The sequence below is a fragment of the Oncorhynchus keta genome, chromosome 21, assembly GCF_023373465.1.
Source record: "Oncorhynchus keta strain PuntledgeMale-10-30-2019 chromosome 21, Oket_V2, whole genome shotgun sequence".
NCBI classification, from domain to species: Eukaryota; Metazoa; Chordata; class Actinopteri; order Salmoniformes; family Salmonidae; genus Oncorhynchus; species Oncorhynchus keta.
Window position 1 is genome coordinate 55569396 of NC_068441.1, and position 15836 is coordinate 55585231.

The following is a 15836-nucleotide window of genomic DNA, read 5'->3' on the forward strand; positions in this document are numbered from 1 at the left end:
CCAAGGCAGCAGCTACTCTTCCTGGGGTTTATTATGGATCCCCATTAGTTCCTGCCAAGGCAGCAGCTACTCTTCCTGGGGTTTATTTATCTTAGTTCCTGCCAAGGGCAGCTACTCTTCCTGGGGTTTATTATGGATCTCCACTAGTTCCTGCCAAGGCAGCAGCTACTCTTCCTGGGGTTTATTATGGATCTCCATTAGTTCCTGCCAAGGCAGCAGCTACTCTTCCTGGGGTTTATTATAGATCCCCATTAGTTCCTGCCAAGGCAGCAGCTACTCTTCCTGGGGTTTATTATGGATCCCCATTAGTTCCTGTCAAGGCAGCGGCTACTCTTCCTGGGGTTTATTATGGATCCCCATTAGTTCCTGCCAAGGCAGCAGCTACTCTTCCTGGGGTTTATTAAGGCAGTTTATACAATTTAAAAATATTACAATACATTCACAACACATTATGTGTGCACCTTCAGGCCACTACTCTTCTACCACGTACGTGTACGTACGTGCGTGCGTGCGTGCGTGCGTGCGTGCGTGTGTGTGCCTCGCTGTTCCATAAGGTGTATTTATAAAAAAATATGATTCTACTACTTGCATCAGTTATTTGATGTGGAATAGAGTTCCATGTAGTCCTGGCTCGATGTAGTACTGTGCGCCTCCCACAGTCTGTTCTATACTTGGGGAGTCTGAAAAGACCTCTGGTGGCATGTCTTGTGGGGTATGTATGGAGTTCTAAATTGAGCAGCTGCTGAAAAATGAGCTCCTGTATATATTGAGATTTAAATGGTTTTTAGAGTGAAGTACATCGAAAAAATCAAGAGAAAACTGCAAGACTCAATAGAAGACAAAACAAGGAACAAACCAAAAAAGACAGGCTTTTGAAAAATTAACTATTTTTCATAAAATTGTACAGTTATCTTAGCTAGCTGAATTGCTAGCAGAATTGTTACTTGTTGCAAGCAGTTGCTAGGGACTCTCCTGGAAGAAGCTAGCTAGCTTACAAAGAATAACAACAAAAAATATCTAGTTAACAGAAGAAAGGAAGACAAAATAAGGACAAAAGAAGGACAGAAGAAAAAGGAAAAGAAAGAGGACAACAAAGTGAAACAGTCAGCACTTCTATTGCAACTTTATTTCGTCATCCTAACATAGTCTACACTGCTATCTGCCCAGCAGCTAGCCAGCTAGCAAACGTCCACCGTCTACCGAATAGCAGCACTGTAGAAACTATTACACTCAACTGAACGACTTGATTAGTGTAGTGTTAGCTAGCTACATAGTTGTCTTTGCTGTCTTCGTATCCAAGATAATTGTGTAGTTTAGAGCGTGTAGTCTTAGAGTGATTATCTTAATTTACCGAGGTTAGCTAGCCAGCTATTTGTCGTCCTTAACATAGGAGACACTGCTAGCTAGCCAACACTAGCCAACGTCTACTGAATAGAACTTCCGCACTCAACAACCGGTCGCATTCCGCTCGCTCCACAGGTAGTATCACATTTTCATTTCATTTCATTACAGCACAACGGTTTGATTTGTTTGATCGTAGCTAGCTACATAGCTAGCTACATAGCCGTCTGTGTATCAAAGATAATTGTGTAGTCTAGAGCGATTTTCTAGGTTAGCTAGCCAGCTATTGTCGTTCTTTTAACGCAACGTAACGTAATCAACACTGCTAGCTAGCCAACTAGCCCCGAATAGCAGCACTGTAGAAACTATTACACTCAACGGAACGACTTGATTAGTGTAGTGTCAACAACGCAGCCACTGCCAGCTAGTCTACAAAGTCAACAACGCAGCCACTGCCAGCTAGCCTACTTCAGCAGTACTGTATCATTTTAATCATTTTAGTCAATAAGATTCTTGCTACGTAAGCTTAACTTTCTGAACATTCGAGACGTGTAGTCCACTTGTCATTCCAATCTCCTTGCATTAGCGTAGCCTCTTCTGTTGCCTGTCAACTATGTGTCTGTCTATCCCTGTTATCTCCTCTCTGCACAGACCATACAAACGCTCCACACCGCGTGGCCGCGCCACCCTAATCTGGTGGTCCCAGCGCGCACAACCCACGTGGAGTTCCAGGTCTCCGGTAGCCTCTGGAACTGCCGATCTGCGGCCAACAAGGCAGAGTTCATCTCAGCCTATGCCTCCCTCCAGTCCTCGACTTCTTGGCACTGACGGAAACATGGATCACCACAGATAACACTGCTACTCCTACTGCTCTCTCTTCGTCCGCCCACGTGTTCTCGTACCCCGAGAGCTTCTGGTCAGCGGGATGGTGGCACCGGGATCCTCATCTCTCCCAAGTGGTCATTCTCTCTTTCTCCCCTTACCCATCTGTCTATCGCCTCCTTTGAATTTAATGCTGTCACAGTTACCAGCCCTTTCAAGCTTAACATCCTTATCATTTATTGCCCTCCAGGTCCCCTCGGAGAGTTCATCAATGAGCTTGATGTCTTGATAAGCTCCTTTCCTGAGGACGGCTCACCTCTCACAGTTCTGGGCGACTTTAACCTCCCCACGTCTACCTTTGACTCATTCCTCTCTGCCTCCTTCTTTCCACTCCTTTCCTCTTTTGACCTCACCCTCTCACCTTCCCCCTACTCACAAGGCAGGCAATACGCTCGACTTCATCTTTACTAGATGCTGTTCTTCCACTAACCTCATTGCAACTCCTCCAAGTCTCCGACCACTACCTTGTATCCTTTTTCCCTCTCGCTCTCATCCAACACTTCCCACACTGCCCCTACTCGGATGGTATCGCGCCGTCCCAACCTTCGCTCTCTCTCTCCCCGCTACTCTCTCCTCTTCCATCCTATCATCTCTTCCCTCTGCTCAAACCTTCTCCAACCTATCTCCTGATTCTGCCTCCTCAACCCTCCTCTCCTCCCTTTCTGCATCCTTTGACTCTCTATGTCCCCTATCTTCCAGGCCGGCTCGGTCCTCCCCTCCCGCCTCCGTGGCTCGACGACTCATTGCGAGCTCACAGAACAGGGCTCCGGGCAGCCGAGCGGAAATGGAGGAAAACCGCCTCCCTGCGGACCTGGCATCCTTTCGCTCCCTCCTCTCTACATTTTCCTCCTCTGTCTCTGCTGCTAAAGCCACTTTCTACCACTCTAAATTCCAAGCATCTGCCTCTAACCCTAGGAAGCTCTTTGCCACCTTCTCCTCCCTCCTGAATCCTCCCCCCTCTGCAGATGATTTCGTCAACCATTTTGAAAAGAAGGTCGCGACATCCGATCCTCGTTTGCTAAGTCAAACGACACCGCTGGTTCTGCTCACACTGCCCTACCCGGTGCTCTGACCTCTTTCTCCCCTCTCTCTCCAGATGAAATCTCGCGTCTTGTGACGGCCGGCCGCCCAACAACCTGCCCGCTCGACCCTATCCCCTCCTCTCTTCTCCAGACTATTTCCGGAGACCTTCTCCCTTACCTCACCTCGCTCATCAACTCATCCCTGACCGCTGGCTACGTCCCTTCCGTCTTCAAGAGAGCGAGAGTTGCACCCCTTCTGAAAAAACCTACACTCGATCCCTCCGATGTCAACAACTACAGACCAGTATCCCTTCTTTCTTTTCTCTCCAAAACTCTTGAACGTGCCGTCCTTGGCCAGCTCTCCCGCTATCTCTCTCAGAATGACCTTCTTGATCCAAATCAGTCAGGTTTCAAGACTAGTCATTCAACTGAGACTGCTCTTCTCTGTATCACGGAGGCGCTCCGCACCGCTAAAGCTAACTCTCTCTCCTCTGCTCTCATCCTTCTAGACCTATCGGCTGCCTTCGATACTGTGAACCATCAGATCCTCCTCTCCACCCTCTCCGAGTTGGGCATCTCCGGCGCGGCCCACGCTTGGATTGCGTCCTACCTGACAGGTCGCTCCTACCAGGTGGCGTGGCGAGAATCTGTCTCCTCACCACGCGCTCTCACCACTGGTGTCCCCCAGGGCTCTGTTCTAGGCCCGCTCCTCCGCTCTCTCCACTGGCTTCCAGTTGAAGCTCGCATCCGCTACAAGACCATGGTGCTTGCCTACGGAGCTGTGAGGGGAACGGCACCTCAGTACCTCCAGGCTCTGATCAGGCCCTACACCCAAACAAGGGCACTGCGTTCATCCACCTCTGGCCTGCTCGCCTCCCTACCACTGAGGAAGTACAGTTCCCGCTCAGCCCAGTCAAAACTGTTCGCTGCTCTGGCTCCCCAATGGTGGAACACACTCCCTCACGACGCCAGGACAGCGGAGTCAATCACCACCTTCCGGAGACACCTGAAACCCCACCTCTTTAAGGAATACCTAGGATAGGATAAAGTAATCCTTCTCACCCCCTTAAAAGATTTAGATGCACTATTGTAAAGTGGCTGTTCCACTGGATGTCATAAGGTGAATGCACCAATTTGTAAGTCGCTCTGGATAAGAGCGTCTGCTAAATGACTTAAATGTAAATGTAAAATGTCTGAGCTGTGTGTTAGTAGTTTAAACAGACAGCTTGGTGCATTCAACATGTCAACTCCTCTCATGAATGTAAGTAGTGATGAAGTCGATCTCTCCTCCACTTTCAGCCAGGAGAGATTATGTGCATATTATTAATGGTTGCCCTGTTGATAGTGCTGTTAAGAAGGCAGAGCGGCGCTTTATTAGAGACAGACTTCTCCCCATCTAAGCTACTGTTGTATCAATATGTTTTGACCATGACAGTTTACAATCCAGGGTTACTCCAAGCAGTTTAGTCACCTCAACTTGCTCAATTTCCACATTATTCATTACAATATTTTGTTGAGGTTAAGGGTTTAGTGAATGATTTGTCCCAAATAAAATGCTTTGTTTTTAGGACTAACTTGCCACTCTGAAACTAACTCTTTGTTAAGTGTTGCAGTCATTTCAGTCGCTGTAGTAGCTCACGTATACAGTGTTGAGTGATCCGCAAACATAGACACATGGGTCTTTGGCATGTCGTTAGTAAAGACTGTAAAAAGTAAGGTGCCTAGACAGCTGCCCTGAGGAATTCCTGATTCTACCTGGATTTTGTTAGAGAGGCTTTCGTTAAAGAACACCCTCTGTGTTCTGTTAGACAGGTAACTCTTTATCCACATTATAGCAGGGGGTGTAAAGCCACAACACATACGTTTTTCCAGATAAATAATCTCAAAAGCCACGCTGAAGTATAACAAAACAGCCTCCACAATCTTCTTATCATCAATTTATCTCAGCCAATCATCAGTCATTTGTGTAAGTGCCATGCATGTGAAAGGTCCTTTCGTAATTAGATCAGACTTGGATGTGTAGTGTCGGCATTTGTTGCTGGCATGTCATGCCTAACTTTGCTAATCTTGCCAATGAAAAAAATCATTAAAGTAGTTGGCAATATCAGTGGGTTTTGTGATGAATGAACCATCTGATTCAACGAATGATGGAGCCGAGTTTGCCTTTTTGCCAAAAATGTATTTTAAGGTGCTCCAAAGCTTTTTACTATAATTCTTTATATCATTTATCTTTGTTTCATAGTGTAGTTTCTTCTTTTTAATTCAGTTTAGTCACATGATTTCTCAATTTGCAGTACGTTTGCCAAAATCGGTTGTGCAGCCAGACTTATGCCATTCCCTTTGCCTCATCCATCTAAAACATACCATTTTTCAATTCCTTATCAATCCATTGGGATTTAATAGTTTTTACAGTCATTTTCTTAAAATGGGGTTATGCTTAATAGTAACTGGAATAAGTAATTTCATTCATGTGTCTAGTGCAGCGTCTGGTTGCTCCTCATTACACACCACAGACCAGCAGCGTCTGGTTGCTCCTCATTACACACCACAGACCAGCAGCGTCTGGTTGCTCCTCATTACACACCACAGACCAGCAGCGTCTGGTTGCTCCTCATTACACACCACAGACCAGCAGCGTCTGGTTGCTCCTCATTACACACCACAGACCAGCAGCGTCTGGTTGCTCCTCATTACACACCACAGACCAGCAGCGTCTGGTTGCTCCTCATTACACACCACAGACCAGCAGCGTCTGGTTGCTCCTCATTACACACCACAGACCAGCAGCGTCTGGTTGCTCCTCATTACACACCACAGACCAGCAAATATTCTTTACATCAACATAGAATTCACTACAAAACGTATTTTATGACCTCATACACTATATTAGGCCCAGTCTGACCTCTTATACACCAATTATATACATATTAGGCCCAGTCTGACCTCTTATACACCAATTATATACATATTAGGCCCAGTCTGACCTCTTATACACCAATTATATACATATTAGGCCCAGTCTGACCTCTTATACACCAATTATATACATATTAGGCCCAGTCTGACCTCTTATACACCAATTATATACATATTAGGCCCAGTCTGACCTCTTATACACCAATTATATACATATTAGGCCCAGTCTGACCTCTTATACACCAATTATATACATATTAGGCCCAGTCTGACCTCTTATACACCAATTATATACATATTAGGCCCAGTCTGACCTCTTATACACCAATTATATACATATTAGGCCCAGTCTGACCTCTTATACACCAATTATATAAATATTAGGCCCAGTCTGACCTCTTATACACCAATTATATACATATTAGGCCCAGTCTGACCTCTTATACACCAATTATATACATATTAGGCCCAGTCTGACCTCTTATACACCAATTATATACATATTAGGCCCAGTCTGACCTCTTATACACCAATTATATACATATTAGGCCCAGTCTGACCTCTTATACACCAATTATATACATATTAGGCCCAGTCTGACCTCTTATACACCAATTATATACATATTAGGCCCAGTCTGACCTCTTATACACCAATTATATACATATTAGGCCCAGTCTGACCTCTTATACACCAATTATATACATATTAGGCCCAGTCTGACCTCTTATACACCAATTATATACATATTAGGCCCAGTCTGACCTCTTATACACCAATTATATACATATTAGGCCCAGTCTGACCTCTTATACACCAATTATATACATATTAGGCCCAGTCTGACCTCTTATACACCAATTATATACATATTAGGCCCAGTCTGACCTCTTATACACCAATTATATACATATTAGGCCCAGTCTGACCTCTTATACACCAATTATATACATATTAGGCCCAGTCTGACCTCTTATACACCAATTATATACATATTAGGCCCAGTCTGACCTCTTATACACCAATTATATACATATTAGGCCCAGTCTGACCTCTTATACACCAATTATATACATATTAGGCCCAGTCTGACCTCTTATACACCAATTATATACATATTAGGCCCAGTCTGACCTCTTATACACCAATTATATACATATTAGGCCCAGTCTGACCTCTTATACACCAATTATATACATATTAGGCCCAGTCTGACCTCTTATACACCAATTATATACATATTAGGCCCAGTCTGACCTCTCATACACCAATTATATACATATTAGGCCCAGTCTGACCTCTTTTACACCAATTATATACATATTAGGCCCAGTCTGACCTCTCATACACCAATTATATACATATTAGGCCCAGTCTGACCTCTTATACACCAATTATATACATATTAGGCCCAGTCTGACCTCTTATACACCAATTATATACATATTAGGCCCAGTCTGACCTCTTATACACCAATTATATACATATTAGGCCCAGTCTGACCTCTTATACACCAATTATATACATATTAGGCCCAGTCTGACCTCTTATACACCAATTATATACATATTAGGCCCAGTCTGACCTCTTATACACCAATTATATACATATTAGGCCCAGTCTGACCTCTTATACACCAATTATATACATATTAGGCCCAGTCTGACCTCTTATACACCAATTATATACATATTAGGCCCAGTCTGACCTCTTATACACCAATTATATACATATTAGGCCCAGCTTTTGGAACGTTGGCTGATAACCTGAACCAGGTTGCAGGCACTGGTTACAGATTCAAGCCTTTTCCTTGTGAGGGCAGCTTGATGAAAGCCAGTCAATATTGAAATCACCCAGAGAATATACCTCTCTGTTGATGTCACATTCATTATCAAGCATTTCTATCCTCCAGGCCGGCTCGGTCCTCCCCCTCCCGCTCCGTGGCTCGACGACTCATTGCGAGCTCACAGAACAGGGCTCCCGGGCAGCCGAGCGGAAATGGAGGAAAACTCGCCTCCCTGCGGACCTGGCATCCTTTCACTCCCTCCTCTCTACATTTTCCTCCTCTGTCTCTGCTGCTAAAGCCACTTTCTACCATTCTAAATTCCAAGCATCTGCCTCTAACCCTAGGAAGCTCTTTGCCACCTTCTCCTCCCTCCTGAATCCTCCCACCCCCTCCCCTCCTCCCTCTCTGCAGATGACTTCGTCAACCATTTTGAAAAGAAGGTCGACAGACATCCGATCCTCATTTGCTAAGTCAAACGACACCGCTGGTTCTGCTCACACTGCCCTACCCTATGCTCTGACCTCTTTCTCCCCTCTCTCTCCAGATGAAATCTTGCGTCTTGTGACGGCCGGCCGCCCAACAACCTGCCCGCTTGACCCTATCCCCTCCTCTCTTCTCCAGACCATTTCCGGAGACCTTCTCCCTTACCTCACCTCGCTCATCAACTCATCCCTGACCGCTGGCTACGTCCTCCCGTCTTCAAGAGAGCGAGAGTTGCACCCCTTCTGAAAAAACCTACACTCGATCCCTCCGATGTCAACAACTACAGACCAGTATCCCTTCTCTCTTTTCTCTCCAAAACTCTTGAGCGTGCCGTCCTTGGCCAGCTCTACCGCTATCTCTCTCAGAATGACCTTCTTGATCCAAATCAGTCAGGTTTCAAGACTAGTCATTCAACTGAGACTGCTCTTCTCTGTATCACGGAGCGCTCCGCACTGCTAAAGCTAACTCTCTCTCCTCTGCTCTCATCCTTCTAGACCTATCGGCTGCCTTCGATACTGTGAACCATCAGATCCTCCTCTCCACCCTCTCCGAGTTGGGCATCTCCGGCGCGGCCCACGCTTGATTGCGTCCTACCTGACAGGTCGCTCCTACCAGGTGGCGTGGCGAGAATCTGTCTCCTCACCACGCGCTCTCGCCACTGGTGTCCCCCAGGGCTCTGTTCTAGGCCCTCTCTTATTCTCGCTATACACCAAGTCACTTGGCTCTGTCATAACCTCACATGGTCTCTCCTATCATTGCTATGCAGACGACACACAATTAATCTTCTCCTTTCCCCCTTCTGATGACCAGGTGGCGAATCGCATCTCTGCATGTCTGGCAGACATATCAGTGTGGATGACGGATCACCACCTCAAGCTGAACCTCAGCAAGACGGAGCTCCTCTTCCTCCCGGGGAAGGACTGCCCGTTCCATGATCTCGCCATCACGGTTGACAACTCCATTGTGTCCTCCTCCCAGAGCGCTAAGAACCTTGGCGTGATCCTGGACAACACCCTGACGTTCTCAACTAACATCAAGGCGGTGTCCCGTTCCTGTAGGTTCATGCTCTACAACATCCGCAGAGTACGACCCTGCCTCACACAGGAAGCGGCGCAGGTCCTAATCCAGGCACTTGTCATCTCCCGTCTTGATTACTGCAACTCGCTGTTGGCTGGGCTCCCTGCCTGTGCCATTAAACCCCTACAACTCATCCAGAACGCCGCAGCCCGTCTGGTGTTCAACCTTCCCAAGTTCTCTCACGTCACCCCGCTCCTCCGCTCTCTCCACTGGCTTCCAGTTGAAGCTCGCATCCGCTACAAGACCATGCTGCTTGCCTACGGAGCTGTGAGGGGAACGGCACCTCAGTACCTCCAGGCTCTGATCAGGCCCTACACCCAAACAAGGGCACTGCGTTCATCCACCTCTGGCCTGCTCGCCTGCCTACCACTGAGGAAGTACAGTTCCCGCTCAGCCCAGTCAAAACTGTTCGCTGCTCTGGCCCCCAATGGTGGAACAAACTCCTCACGACGCCAGGACAGCGGAGTCAATCACCACCTTCCGGAGACACCTGAAACCCCACCTCTTCAAGGAATACCTAGGATAGGGTAAGTAAGGGTAAGTAATCCTTCTCACCCCCAAAAGATTTAGATGCAAGTGGCTGTTCCACTGGATGTCATAAGGTGTATGCACCAATTTGTAAGTCGCTCTGGATAAGAGCGTCTGCTAAATGACTTAAATGTAAATGTAAATGTATTTCCACACATGTTATCCAGATACTGACTTTTAAGCACTTGGTGGTCTATAGCAGCTTCCCACCAGAATGGGCTTTAGGTGAGGCAGATGAACCTGTAGCCATATGACTTCAACAGTATTTAACATGAGATCCTCTCTAAGCTTTACAGGAATGTGGTTCTGAATATAGACCGCAACACCGCCTCCATTGGAATTTCTGTCTTTTCTGTAGATGTTATAACCATGTATTGCTACCACTGTATCATCAAAGGTATTATCTAAGTGAGTTTCAGAGATAGTCAGAATATGAATGTCATCTGTTACAAGCAAATTATTGACTTCATGAACCTTGTTTCTTTAAGCTACATATGTTAACGTGGGCTATTTTTAGCACTTTTCTGGGATGCTTGATTGTTTTCATTGCTTTACTGGGAAGTATAGCAGAAGTAGACATGCTCATGTTATTGATGTTATTGCAGGGTGAGCTGCACACAGTGGACTTCCTCCTAGGGCATACCGCCTCAGTGCTAACAGTATAACTCTGGTTCATAGGCACATGCTGACTAGGTATAGTTTTAGGATTAGATTAAGGTTTAGGGAACGTAGGATCCTAGGGCACACCGCCTCAGTGCTAACAGTATCACTCTGGTTCATAGACACATGAGTACTGCATTAAAATAGCTGTGGGATCAGAGGCATTCAGGGCAGTAAGAGGGACATAAATTAGGTTACTTACATTGTGTCTTCAAACACCCCTGGGATAATGTAACATTTGCTGAAGCATTATGATGACTCAGTGTCACAATGGTGGGGATTAACTGAGCAGGGTTTGGGTCATTGATAAGTCATTGTCTCAACGCAGCCTTAAAATGCTGTGAAAGGATCCAGGAACCCAAATGATTTGGGTGGATCCCATCCTCCTTAATATATTTGGTATGCTTGTCATCAACAAGGACGAGACTACAAATGTTTAGATAAACAGAATAGCGCTAAGCACAAGAAAAATCCTATAGGAAACCTTGGGTCAGTCTGCTTTCCACCAGACACTGGGAAGATGAATTCACCTTTCAACAGGACAATAACCGAATACACAAGGCCTAATCTAAACAGGAGTTGTTTAACCAAGACAACATTGAATGTTCCTGGTTGGAAAAGGTCTAATGTCTGCCTGAAAATCATTGGTCTGCATACTTTTCCTGTATGCTCTCTGGTCCAATCATCTCATTACACATCATATACAGAAAGACTGGTCGACCCGAAGAGCAGGTAACCTGTTTCTGGTGACAGGTGTGTGTGTTTGGGTACCTGTTTCTGGTGACAGGTGTGTGTGTTTGGGTACCTGTTTCTGGTGACAGGTGTGTGTGTTTGGGTACCTGTTTCTGGTGACAGGTGTGTGTGTTTGGGTACCTGTTTCTGGGGACAGGTGTGTGTGTTTGGGTACCTGTTTCTGGGGACAGGCGTGTTTGGGTACCTGTTCTGGTGACAGGTGTGTGTGTTTGGGTACCTGTTTCTGGGGACAGGTGTGTGTGTTTGGGTACCTGTTTCTGGGGACAGGTGTGTGTGTTTGGGTACCTGTTTCTGGGGACAGGTGTGTGTGTTTGGGTACCTGTTTCTGGTGACAGGTGTGTGTGTTTGGGTACCTGTTTCTGGGGACAGGTGTGTGTGTTTGGGTACCTGTTTTGGGGACAGGTGTGTGTGTTTGGGTACCTGTTTCTGGGGACAGGTGTGTGTGTTTGGGTACCTGTTTCTGGGGACAGGTGTGTGTGTTTGGGTACCTGTTTCTGGTGACAGGTGTGTGTGTTTGGGTACCTGTTCTGGTGACAGGTGTTTGGGTACCTGTTTCTGGTGACAGGTGTGTGTGTTTGGGTACCTGTTTCTGGGGACAGGTGTGTGTGTTTGGGTACCTGTTTCTGGCGACAGGTGTGTGTGTTTTCTGGTGACAGGTGTGTGTGTTTGGGTACCTGTTTCTGGGGACAGGTGTGTGTGTTTTACCTGTTTCTGGGACAGTTTGGGTACCTGTTTCTGTGTTTGGGTACTGGTGACAGTGTGTGTGTGTGTTTTACCTGTTTCTGGTGACAGGTGTGTGTGTTTGGGTACCTGTTTCTGGTGACAGGTGTGTGTGTTTGGGTACCTGTTTTTCAGGTGTGTGTGGGGACAGGTGTGTGTGTTTGGGTACCTGTTTCTGGGGACTGTTTTACCTGGGGACAGGTGTGTGTGTTTGGGTACCTGTTTCTGGTGACAGGTGTGTGTGTTTGGGTACCTGTTTCTGGTGACAGGTGTGTGTGTTTGTACCTGTTTCTGGGGACAGGTTGGGTTTGGGTACCTGTTTCTGGGGACAGGTGTGTGTGTTTGGGTACCTGTTTCTGGTGACAGGTGTGTGTGTTTGGGTACCTGTTTCTGGGGACAGGTGTGTGTTTGGGTACCTGTTTCTGGTGACAGGTGTGTGTGTTTGGGTACCTGTTTCTGGGGACAGGTGTGTGTGTTTGGGTACCTGTTTCTGGTGACAGGTGTGTGTGTTTGGGTACCTGTTTCTGGTGACAGGTGTGTGTGTTTGGGTACCTGTTTCTGGGGACAGGTGTGTGTGTTTGGGTACCTGTTTCTGGGGACAGGTGTGTGTGTTTGGGTACCTGTTTCTGGGGACAGGTGTGTGTGTTTGGGTACCTGTTTCTGGGGACAGGTGTGTGTGTTTGGGTACCTGTTTCTGGGGACAGGTGTGTGTGTTTGGGTACCTGTTTCTGGGGACTGTTTCTGTTTTGGTGACAGGTGTGTGTGTTTGGGTACCTGTACCTTTCTGGGGACAGGTGTGTGTGTTTTACCTGGGGGACACCTGTTTCTGGGGACAGGTGTGTGTGTGTACCTGTGTGTTTGGGTACCTGTTTCTGGTGACAGGTGTGTGTGTTTGGGTACCTGTTTCTGGTGACAGGTGTGTGTGTTTGGGTACCTGTTTCTGGGGACAGGTGTACCTGTTCTGTGTTTGGGTACCTGTTGGGGACAGGGGGACAGGTGTGTGTGTTTGGGTACCTGTTTCTGGTGACAGGTGTGTGTGTTTGACAGGTGTGTGTTTGGGTACCTGTTTCTGGGGACAGGTGTGTGTGTTTGGGTACCTGTTTCTGGTGACAGGTGTGTGTGTTTGGGTACCTGTTTCTGGTGACAGGTGTGTGTGTTTGGGTACCTGTTTCTGGTTTCTGGGGACAGGGTGTGTGTGTTTCTTTGGGTACCTGTTTCTGGTGACAGGTGTGTGTGTTTGGGTACCTGTTTCTGGTTTGGGACAGGTGACAGGTGTGTGTGTTTGGGTACCTGTTTCTGGTGACAGGTGTGTGTGTTTGGGTACCTGTTCTGGTGACAGGTGTGTGTGTTTGGGTACCTGTTTCTGGGGACAGGTGTGTGTGTTTGGGTACCTGTTTCAGGTGTGTGTGTGTTTGGGTACCTGGGACAGGTGTGTGTGTTTGGGTACCTGTTTCTGGGGACAGGTGTGTGTGTTTGGGTACCTGTTTCTGGGGACAGGTGTGTGTGTTTGGGTACCTGTTTTGGTGACAGGTGTGTGTGTGTACCTGTGTTTGGGTACCTGTTTTGGTGACAGTACCTGTGTGTGTGTTTGGGTACCTGTTCTGGTGACAGGTGTGTGTGTTTGGGTACCTGTTTCTGGGGACAGGTGTGTGTGGGGACAGGTGTGTGTGTTTGGGTACCTGTTTCAGGGGACAGGTGTGTGTGTTTGTTTCTGGTGACCTGTTTTCTGTTTCTGGTGACAGGTGTGTTTGTGTTTGGGTACCTGTTTTCAGGTGTGTGTGTTTGGGTACCTGTTTCTGGTGACAGGTGTGTGTGTGTTTGGGTACCTGTTTCTGGGGACAGGTGTGTGTTTTTGTTTCTGGGGACCTGTTTCTGGTGACAGGTGTGTGTGTTTGGGTACCTGTTTCTGGGGACAGGTGTGTGTGTTTGGGTACCTGTTTCTGGGGACAGGTGTGTGTGTTTGGGTACCTGTTTCTGGTGACAGGTGTGTGTGTTTGGGTACCTGTTTCTGGGGACAGGTGTGTGTGTTTGGGTACCTGTTTCTGGTGACAGGTGTGTGTGTTTGGGTACCTGTTCTGGTGACAGGTGTGTGTGTTTGGGTACCTGTTCTGGTGACAGGTGTGTGTGTTTGGGTACCTGTTTCTGTTCTGGGTACCTGTTTTGACAGGTACCTGTGTGTGTTTGGGTACCTGTTTTCTGGGGACAGGTGTGTGTGTTTGGGTACCTGTTCTGGTGACAGGTGTGTGTGTTTGGGTACCTGTTTTGGTGACTGTTCTGGTGACAGGTGTGTGTGTTTGGTACCTGTTTCTGGGGACCTGTTTTACCTGGGGACAGGTGTGTGTGTTTGGGTACCTGTTCTGGTGACAGGTGTGTGTGTTTGGGTACCTGTTTCTGGGGACAGGTGTGTGTGTTTGGGTACCTGTGTGTTTGGGTACCTGTTTCTGGGGACAGTGTGTGTGTTTGGGTACCTGTTCTGGGACAGGTGTGTGTGTTTGGGTACCTGTTCTGGTGACAGGTGTGTGTGTTTGGGTACCTGTTTCTTTGGTGACAGGGGACAGGTGTGTGTGTTTGGGTACCTGTTCTGGTGACAGGTGTGTGTGTTTGGGTACCTGTTTCTGGGGACAGGTGTGCGTACCTGTTTGGGTACCTGTTTCTGGGGACAGGTGTGTGGGTACCTGTTTGGGTGACAGGTGTGTGTGTTTGGGTACCTGTTTCTGGGGACAGGTGTGTGTGTTTGGGTACCTGTTTTTCTGGGGACAGGTGTGTGTGTTTGGGTACCTGTTTCTGGGACAGGTTTGTGGTACCTGTTTCTGGGGACAGGTGTGTGTGTTTGGGTACCTGTTTCTGGGGACAGGTGTGTGTGTTTGTTTCTTGACAGGTGTGTGTGTTTGGGTACCTGTTTCTGGGGACAGGTGTGTGTGTTTGGGTACCTGTTTGGTGACTGGGGACAGGTGTGTGTGTTTGGGTACCTGTTTCTGGGGACAGGTGTGTGTGTTTGGGTACCTGTTTCTGGGGACAGGTGTGTGTGTGTGTTTGGGTACCTGTTTCTGGTGACAGGTGTGTGTGTTTGTACCTGGTACCCAGGTGTGTGTGTGTTTCTGGGGACAGGTGTGTGTGTTTGGGTACCTGTTTCTGGGGACAGGTGTGTGTGTTTGGGTACCTGTTTCTGGGGACAGTACCTGTGTGACAGGTGTGTGTTTGGGTACCTGTTTCTGGTGACAGTGTGTGTGTTTGGGTACCTGTTTCTGGTGACAGGTGACAGGTGTGTGTGTTTGGGTACCTGTTTCTGGGGACAGGTGTGTGTGTTTGGGTACCTGTTTCTGGGGACAGGTGTGTTTGGGTACCTGTTTGGGACAGGTGTGTGTGGGCACCGGTTTCTGGTGACTGTTTACCTGTTTCTGGGGACAGGTGTGTGTGTTTGGGTACCTGTTTTTCTGGGGACAGGTGTGTGTGTTTGGGTACCTGTTCTGGTGTCAGGTGTGTGTGTTTGGGTACCTGTTTCTGGGGACAGGTGTGTGTGTTTGGGTACCTGTTTCTGGCGACAGGTGAAGCCACTGCTTTCCTTCCTTTCTCTGCGTTCTGTAGTTTAGTCTTCATCTCGTTCATCTCAGCCTCTTTGAAGTGCAGCTCAGACAGCAGGGACTGCACCTGCGGTCACATTAGAAGAA

The 15836-nt window shown here is 47.4% G+C and overlaps 1 protein-coding gene and 1 long non-coding RNA gene across 2 annotated transcripts in view; both read right to left on the bottom strand.

Annotated features, from left to right (window-relative positions):
• The window catches only part of atrip (ATR interacting protein), a 57596-nt gene that overhangs the window by 35813 nt on the left and 5947 nt on the right, over positions 1 to 15836 (bottom strand). Inside the window, exon 4 of the mRNA XM_052474267.1 lies at positions 15698 to 15816. Coding sequence (XP_052330227.1) covers positions 15698 to 15816 — 119 coding nt within the window. The remainder of the gene's footprint in view (positions 1 to 15697; positions 15817 to 15836) is intronic.
• LOC127910461 (uncharacterized) lies at positions 6167 to 7862 on the bottom strand. Its single transcript, XR_008074965.1, has 3 exons — positions 7542 to 7862; positions 6558 to 7418; positions 6167 to 6516 (listed from the first exon to the last, which is right to left on the bottom strand). It is a non-coding gene; the product is annotated as an uncharacterized LOC127910461 (long non-coding RNA).